This window comes from Pelodiscus sinensis, chromosome 30, assembly GCF_052426305.1.
Source record: "Pelodiscus sinensis isolate ZL-2025 chromosome 30, ASM5242630v1, whole genome shotgun sequence".
NCBI classification, from domain to species: Eukaryota; Metazoa; Chordata; order Testudines; family Trionychidae; genus Pelodiscus; species Pelodiscus sinensis.
Window position 1 is genome coordinate 9,130,504 of NC_143081.1, and position 9,208 is coordinate 9,139,711.

Consider the following 9,208-nt stretch of genomic DNA (forward strand, 5'->3'; position numbering starts at 1 on the left):
CTATTGTGACGTAGTGGGGGTACTTGCTGGGCTGTGGTGACCCCTGCTGTCTGGAGCAAGACCCAGCAGGGAAAGCCTCACTAGGCAGAGGTAAGGCCAAACTTGTTGAACCAGTGGCCAGACACCCCCCATGGAGAGGAACAAAGGAAGGTGGAATGCTGCCCTGGCTTGGGGGGCAGGGCTGGAGGAGGCTGGGTTAGTTCCTCGCTGGAAGGCAGGGTATAAGGAGCTGGGGAGGGGGCTGGGACTCCCCTATCTAAAAGGGGGGGCACTGAGGCCTCTTAGCCCCAGTTCCTGTAACCAGATTACATCTGTGCTGCACTGGGCTGGAGGAGCAATAAACCACCCTCAATTCCACTGGCTGGTGCAGTCTGTTTGTGCCATTTCGGGGTGCAGGAGACGGGGAACCCCCAACGCGCCGTCACAGCTATACAGCTGAATAGCTTGCTTTTAGGTCCTTAATAATGTCCCTTTGAAAAACTGCCAACTCTCATCAATTGCTTTTCCCATTAGTCTTGTTTCCTATGGGACCTTACTTATCAGCTCTCTGAGCTTTCCAAAATCCGCCTTCCTGAAATCCATTGTCTCTGTTTTGCTGTTCTCTGTTCTCCCATTCCTTAGAACCACGAACTCTGTGATTGCGTGATCACTTTCACCCAAGCTGCCTTCCACTTTCAAATTCTCAACCAGCTCCTCCCTATTTGTTAAAATCAAACCTAGAACAGCTTCCCCCATTAGCTTCTGAGATGAAACAATTGTCTTCAGTGCAGTCCAAGAACTGCTTGGCTAGTCTGTGCCCTGCTGTGTTAGTTTCCCAACTCACATCCTGCACCCAAGGCAGCCTTGCACACACCGGGTCTGCTTCCCGCACCCCTCCCTGTGTCACAGGGAGTGTCCTTCCCTGCTTGCCGGCCCTTGCAGGGCCATGGAGACAGGGGGAGGATGGGGCAGAGCTGACATTTGCTGCTGCCTCAGGCAGGAGATGTTGACGGGAGCCGGCCTGGCAGAAATGGCCTTTTCCCCAATCTCATGGACTAACCTTCAGGTTTATGGCTTTGTTCTCCATTTTTAACCAGTTGGATTGTTTACCCTTGTGGGGAATGCAGCCGGGGCAGGGTGTGGGGGAGGGGGAGGTCAGCACCAACAGTGGGGTTGTGGGGAGATCCCACCCATGACAGCGGACATACAGCAGCCCCCTGATCCACCAAGGGGGGCAAGACGTAGGGGGTCAGTGGCAGGGACAGCGGCTGCTCTGGCCCAGGGCAGGGTCCATCCACAGCCAGGGCTGGCAGGAGGTGGAGGCTCCAGCCCCCTGATAATTTTGGGGTCCCTCCACTGGCCTCTCTCCAATATACCAGCACCCTAGAGCTGGCTGCAAATGTCAAAGGGCAGGAGCACAGGGAGCTGCCATTTCCTGCCTAGTTCACAGTGGGTTTTAACACTCCCCCACCCCCCTTCATGTATGGGCCAGTTTGTGGGCCTGAGAGATTCTTGGAGGTTTAAGTTTTGAGACACTCGCACCCACCCCCCTGAGACCTGAGTGGGACAAAAGGTAAAGTGACGTGGCGCCATGTTTCCCCCCAGAAGGCGGGGCCTGCAGACCCATGAGGCAGACCCGGGACAGGGCTCACAGTGCGACAGGGCCTGGTGGGGAGGGATGTGTGAGCGCGCACTGCTCGATTGCCCATGTCTGTATCTTGGAGCCAGGCCCAGCAGCCAGATGGGAGGGGCAAGAGATGTTGGCGGGTACCAGAGAAATGCTAAGCCCCTGATCCATACTGCCTCCCTCCTTGCCTCTCCCAAGGGGGACCACCGGGGTGGGACACAGACCCTGACTCATGGCCTCACCAGAATGGAATGTGCCGTCTAGCAGGTGTGATTGGGGTGTGCATAGCAGGTGTGTCTGGGCCGGGGGAGGGGGGAGTGAGAAAGGGGGTGGTAATAGGGGAATGGGGCACTGGGAATAGGGGAATGAGAACCAGGCACCCAGGCACATCTCTGCCGCACTGGAGCTGGGGACAGAGCAGAGGGAGGAGGGAGCCCATTGGTGTGCGCGGCTGGGGGGTTACAGGAAGGGGTATGCTGTGTGTAGCACTGCAGTTGGGGAAGAGGGAAACTCTGTCGGCCCACAGAGATGCACCCCAAGGGCACGCAGGGCTTAGGAATCCACCTGCTTGGACACTGGCCCCAACACAAGTCACTTCAGACTGTGCCCTGCTGCTTTCTGCCTCAAGGAGCAGAACCAGGGCCAGGGCGAAGGGAAGCCCCTCACACCAGCCCTGACAGGTCCCAGGCCCGTTTGCTTGGTTGGTTTCTCTGCTGGAGCTCTCTGTCAAATATTCCCTCCTGGCCCACCTCCCAGTGGAATGGCCCCTCCCTCATTCGGCTTTTAGCCACTAGGCAGTGATGGGCATGACGGTCTGACCCAGTGTCTGTCGCATCTCTCTGGGTGTCTGTACTCCCTGTCCAAGCCCAGCACTGCCGGGTTTGAGTGCCTGGCGACAACTCTTGAGATGCTCCCCAAGAGCGCAGAGACACAGTCTCTTTAACCTGCGCTCTGCTCAGGTATCGACTCTCTCCCGGGGCCAATTGATGGCTACCCCCACTTGGCTGTTGTGCACAGGCCGGCAGAGGGAGGCAATGAAGAAAAGCTGCCATATTGCAATGAATGTTAGTTATTACTCACAGTGACCCTGTTTTTCTCCCACAGACACACCCCATGGCAAGCCAGGAACAAGGAAACGAAACGTCCCTCACTGAATTCATCCTCCTGGGATTCGGGGAGCTTCCTGGCCTGCAGGTTCCTCTCTTCCTGCTCTTCCTTGTGATCTACCTGGTGACCATGGCTGGGAACGGCCTCATTGTTGTGTTGGTTGTGGCCTATCGGCACCTTCACACCCCCATGTACTTCTTCCTGGGCAACTTGTCCTGCTTGGAGATCTGCTACAGCTCCACCCTCCTGCCCCGGCTCCTGGCTGGGCTCCTGGCAGGGGACTGGACAATTTCCTTCACTGGGTGTCTCACACAACATTATTTCTTTGGTGCTCTGGTGGCTACAGAATGCCTCCTCCTATCAGTGATGTCCTACGACCGGTATCTAGCCATATGCAACCCGCTGCACTACACAGCCCGGATGAGTGGCAGGTCTTGCCTCCAGCTTGCCGGGGGATCATGGATAGGTGGCTTCCTTGTTTGTAGTATAAGCACAGTGTCAATATCCCAGTTAACCTTCTGTGGCCCCAACTCTATTGACCATTTCTTTTGTGACTTTATTCCCCTTGTGAAACTCTCCTGCAATGACCCTCTGCTGATGGACACATTGGCGTTCTCAATGTGCTTGATTTTCTCACTGGTCCCCTTCCTGCTCACCTCGGTGTCCTACATCTGCATCATTAGCACCATCCTCAGAATCCACTCCACCACTGGGAAGCAAAAGGCCTTTTCCACCTGCTCCTCCCACCTCATTGTGGTGAGTGTTTACTATGGAACTGTCCTGATTGTCTACATGTTCCCAACCACTGACCGCCTGAGCCACTTCAAGAAAGTTCTCTCAGTCTCCTACACCGTCCTGACGCCCCTGGTCAATCCACTCATCTATGCCCTGAGAAACAGGGAGGTCCAGGAGGCCCTGTGCAAAACTTGCAGGAAATTAAGGGTTCCAAGATACTGGCCCATTGGTTTGCTTAGGTGAAAATGGAATAGCTGCAACATGGGCCGGGGTAGGACCAGAATCAAAGCCTACCAAATAGAAGGTTAAATTTCCACTCGTATCTCTGACCTTCTTTCCCTGCACTTGCAGAGCCACAGCCCTGGGAGCAACGGGGGTGCAGGGATCTTTTCCAAAGCCTTGCTCTGTGATATTTAGGACCAATGGACGATGCCACCAGGGACGTACCAACGGGCTGCGGGGGACATGAACTGGTGGCTATGCGAAATGAAAAGAGCTGGAGAGACTGAGCTGAGAGAGAGGTGCAGGAGTGGGTCACATGCTCTGTGCCTTGGGCCAGCTCTGTGCCAAGAGCCAACCCAGCAGGGTGCATGTGACCTGTCCATCCCATTCCAGACGAAGAGCCACAATAGCAGTGGAGACAGAGTGAAGAGCTGAGAGAAAGTTGTTGAGAAAAAAACAACCACCACCATGCTGGGGGAAAATAGACGATGGTACATCCATCCCAGAGCATGGCTGCTCTGTTTGTTTGTTTGTTTGTTTGTTTGTTTGTTAACAACTTTTCCTCGGGGCCTTTTTTTGGGGGGGGGGCGGGCAACAGCTTTGCCCAAGCTCTTCATGAGTATGTAGGGATAACATATTTGATTCCCCCAAGTGGAAGTGACTCCCTATAATTTGTTCCCCACAACCAAAAGTCTAAGTAGTATAAGTTTGTTAAGTAGAAGAAGGATATAAGTGTTTAGCTTTATTCCTGTTAAAGTGTTTAGATTTAGTGTTATCAAGCTTGATAAGTGTTTTAGATTTATTATTATTATTTTTTAAGATTGTTAAATGTTTAGATTTATTACTATGTAGCCAGATACAGCTCCCGTCTCTGTGTCCCAGGCTCAAGCTTTTGCAAGGGGCTGCTTGAAATTGACATTGAAGGGATACATTGTGACAATGCATTCCAAGCCTCTAACTCTGCTCTGGGAGCCAAGCCCTGTAATTGACTAAGGGCATTGCTATAACTATAATAGTAACTAACTCAGCACTCAGAGAATGTTTTAAGAAATGCCACCCAGAAACTTGTGACTTTTTGTAACTACAACTCTTGTATATGTAAAGTTATTATTATATAAAATACTGTATGTGAAACATTAATTAGGGAATGTATGTAAGAGAGAGAGAGTGCTTGGCGATGAATGAATGGTTTGAGAGGTGCCAGCCTGAGAATGCAGCAACAAAGGGCTGAAGAAGGCGTCAGGTGCCAGTGCAACCAAAAGGTGTCAAGTGGAGAAAACCAAGTACTGGAGATCCACCCGATGAGATCACTGACCAGCACCTGGCAGCCACCCAGGACATCAGCATGATGCAGCAATTCCCATACACTGGCATAGGAAGAAATTCCTATAAGAACTGGACTAAAAGACTATGGAGTCAGAGTCCAAGGTTCTGCTGCCAGCCCACCAGGAGCTTCAGATGCGCATCTGATCAGGACTTCGCTCCCCACTCCCATCACTTGTGTACAGAGTACCCGGCCAGTATTCTGTCACAAGCAACTTCCAGGCTGGTAACTATAACAAATACACAGACCTTGAATGAATGGATGAATGATTGAATGAATGTGTTTATATATGTGTGCGTGTGTGTGTGTGTGTGTGTGTGTGTGTGTGTGTGTGTGTGTGTGTGTGTGTATAAGGGTTAAGTAGTGATAGGAATAAGTAGTTAAACAACGTTGTTTGCTTTTATCTTTTCTTTATTCTTTATTATTATCTTTACAATAAATGTGGCTTTTTGCCTTATCTCCCTCATAAGATCCTGCTTGCTTTTATTGGTACAATACCCTCACCACTGCTACTGAACATCAGAAAAAATGCACTGAGAAAGGGTGAGAGGTGCAAGCTCCAGGAAGGAATCTGGATGCAGGAGGAAGGAGCGAAGAGGATGCTGGCTCAAGGGGCCCCTGGCTGCAAAGTTTTGAGGTCAGGGGGTGGGTTGGGGTTGTGTGAAAACTGCAGGCTTGTAGCTGTGAGGGTGCAGGAGTTTGGGCTGGGGTGCATGAGGGGCTCAGGACAGGGAGGCTGGGAGTACGACATGCTCAGGACACAGATTTGTGGTGTGTAGATGGTGCAGGAGTGTCGTGGCAGAAGACTGGGGATGTCGGGGTGCAGGAGTTTGGGGATGTGAGAAGTTCAGTACAGAGGGTTCCAGGGTATGACAGGCTCAGGTTTGGGGTGGAGAGCTGTGCAAGAGCATTATGATGCTGCAGTGAGATGGAGGTTTGGCCCCAATTGGGGGCTTGTTGGCCAGGATTCATTTTTAAATAAAATATTATGTCAAACAGAAAATGTTTCAGCATTGTCTTTATTTATGAGAAGGGTGGGGAACCTGTTTGCGTCAGGGGTCACTGACCCACATAAAAGTCAGTTGGGGCCACACAAGTGAGATGCCAAAAACCAACCCTTCCAACCCCCCCAAGCCTCACTAACGTGGCCTCAACTGTGCTGGTGGGGTCAGGGGACAGGGTCCTGGGGCAGGGTTCTGGTGGGTGCTGGGGCAGGGTACTCATGGGGGGGGGGGTCTGGCCAGGAGCAGGGGGGAGAGATAGCTGGGGCCAGTACCTATGGATCCAGGGTCTCAGGAAGCACACTGGTTGCTCTTCCCTTTCCCTTCCTTCCCCCAAGCAGCCTCCTGCTCTAACCCAATCCCCCTCCCCTTCCCAGAGTCAGGCAGACACCCTCCAACCCATTCCCCTCCCCTTCCCCAGAGCCAGGCACCCCCTCCTGCATCCAATCACCCTCCCCTTCCCCAGAGCCAGGCACACACACCCCATACTCAATCCCAACCCCCCAGATCCAGACATCAGCCCTCCTCTATACCAATCCTCCTCTCCCCCTCTCCAACCTAATTCTCAGGTCCTGGAGCCACCACCACGGCTACAGTCAGGCCTCTTCCATCAGGCGCTGAGGTGCATGAGCTGAGTAGCCAGCACGCCATGCACACCCTCCCCCCCAACCTCCCTTCCCTCCACTCCCCTTCCCCAGAGCCAGTCACCTCTCCTCCCCCACTAATCTTATGCACAGGTCCTGGAGCCGCCACTGGCCACTGGCCCTGGCATCACCACCACATCCAGAACCGCTGCCACTGCCTGAGCTCAGCAACCAACTGCTAGCACATGCAGGATATGATGCTGGTGCTGGGGGCCACGAGCGGAACGGTGCGGGTCGTGAGAGCGGCTGAGCTGATCGGTTTTGGTTTCTGTTCCGGTTCCATCAGGACCTGAAATTTTTTTCTTCACGAGTCGCGGGTTGGCCACCCCTGCGCTAGACTGTGGGTCAGTAGCAAGAGCATTCAGCCAGCTGCACAGCAACACAGCACAGGCCTGTTGTGCCATAGAACGTACAGGAGCACTAAGACATGTAAGCGTCCGACAATGGACCTGCTCAGTCAGTGGTAGGAATTTCCACTGCCCCTAGACCAGAGGGAGTGGGAGATGCTGTCCTAGAGATTCACCTAGCGAGGAGAACTCTAAATTAGGTTTGATGGGGGAAGGTGACCAAAACTCACAGGTAAGTACCTTAGATGCCTGTATGCAAATGCTAAAAAGTATGGGGAATAATCAGGAAGAACTTGACGTGCTAGTAAATAAACACAACTATGACATAGCTGGTATCACACAGACTTAGTGGGATCATGCACAATGTAATCGGTCAGGACAGTGATGCAGTAAGTTCAGGATTCACTGGTGTGACATCCTGACAGCTGTCCTGCTCTGTCAGTGATGATAAAAGTTTGGTTGTATGTGTTTATGTATGCTCCCTCAGTATATCATGCCAGCTCTGCACAGCTAGCTAGCATAATAGACCTCATGAGAGTCCCCAGTGCTCTCTGACTCGGATGAGATAGGATGGCACCCAAGTCAGGTTTCCTGTTGAATGAAGCACATTAATAGTTGTCGGTAGCCAGATGGCCTCTGAGCCTCTGTGTGTTTGTACCTGTGACAATGGACCCGGCTCAGTCGATAGTATGGATTTCACTATTGTCCCCTAGGCCGGCCCAAGGAGTTAAATTGAGGTTCCCCAACATTTATAGAAGAGAGAAACAATCTGATACACACCCTAGAATCATCTTACTCGTTAATGACACATTTTGTACCTCCCCTTGTACTTCCCTCCCCAAGCATTCAGCACCCATCATTCTGCTTTCACTCCTGGGCTGTGTCCACACTCACGGCTTCTTGCACAAGAACATCTTGCGTAAGGGTTCTTGTGCAAGAAGTCTTGTGCAAGAAAATGTCCACACTGCGTGCCGTGCTTTCGCGCAAGAGCTCCCATGGTAGTGTGGATGATCTCTTGTGCAAGAAAGCTCCAACAGCCATTTTAACCAGAGGGCTTTCTTGCACAAGAAATCCCTGCCAAGCGTACACACTGCCCTCTTGTGCAAGAGCTCCTGCACAAGAGGGCTTACACCTGTTAAAAAAGAGCATAGCTCTTGCGCAAGAAGCCCTCTCTTACCGCCGTACTGTAAATTTCCTTCTGCAAGAGCGGGCAGGCAGTGTGGATGCTCTGCGGATTCTTGCGCAAGAACAGCCATACTTGTGCAAGAAGCCGCGAGTGTAGACATAGCCCTGAGCTATGTCCAGACTGGCATGATTTTCCGCAAATGCTTTTAACAGAAAAGTTTTCCGTTAAAAGCATTTTCGGAAAAGAGCATCTAGATTGGCACGGACCCTTTCCGCAAAAGCACTTTTTGCGGAAAAGCGTCCAGGGCCAATCTAGATGCACTTTTCCGCAAAAAAGCCCTGATCGCCATTTTTGCAATCGGGGCTTTTTTACAGAAAATAAATCTCAGCTGTCTACACTGGCCCTTTTGTGCAAAAGTTTTGTGCAAAGGGGACTTTTGCCCGAAAGGGAGCAGCATAGTATTTCCGCAAAAAGCACTGATTTCTTACAGTAGGAAGTCAGTGCTTTTGCAGAAATTCCAGCGGCCAGTGTAGACAGCTGACAAGTTTTTCTGGAAAAGCGGCTGATTTTCCGGAAAAACTGGCCAGTCCAGACACAGCCCTGGTGTTTTTAAACTGTTTTATGAAGTACTAAGTTGGGGTGTCCTTGTACCATTCTGGGGGGATGTATTTACATATTTCATATGCTTTTTAGCAGAGCCAACAGTTCTAGTGTGAGAGAAACTGACTTGCAGGAAAACATCGGCTTTTGCCACAGCCTATCTAACTCATAGTATAACTCTGGCTCCCTTTGGTTCAAGCACCAGGCCCATGCTTCAGGCTCTTTCTTTCTCCTACACACACGATTGGACTATGAGTATAGAAGGGCCAAGCTTGCTCAGGAAGGGTAGGCAGGGAAATGGGAGGAGATGTTGCCTTCTATTTTGAAGATGCTTATACTTGGACTGAGGCTGAGATGGACAGAAGAGACAGACTTCCTGAGAGTCTCTGGGTTAGGTTAAAAGGGGTACGAAGCAAAGGAGATGTCATGCTGGGGGGTCTACTGCAGACAGAAGTAGATGAGGCTTTAAAAAAAACTAACAAAATCATCCAAAGCA

At 51.5% G+C, this 9,208-nt stretch overlaps 1 protein-coding gene across 1 annotated transcript; it reads left to right on the plus strand.

Annotated features, from left to right (window-relative positions):
* Window positions 1-2,719: 2,719 nt before the first annotated feature.
* On the plus strand, window positions 2,720-3,691 carry LOC149521158 (olfactory receptor 10A7-like). The gene has a single exon (XM_089774361.1). It carries the CDS (start codon window positions 2,720-2,722, stop codon window positions 3,689-3,691), a length of 972 nt encoding a protein of 323 aa, XP_089630487.1.
* Window positions 3,692-9,208: the final 5,517 nt, after the last annotated feature.

Coding starts and splice junctions, on each gene's coding strand:
- LOC149521158 (XM_089774361.1), top strand. CDS start 2,720: ATGGCAAGCCAGGAACAAGGAAACGAAACGTCCCTCACTGAATTCATC.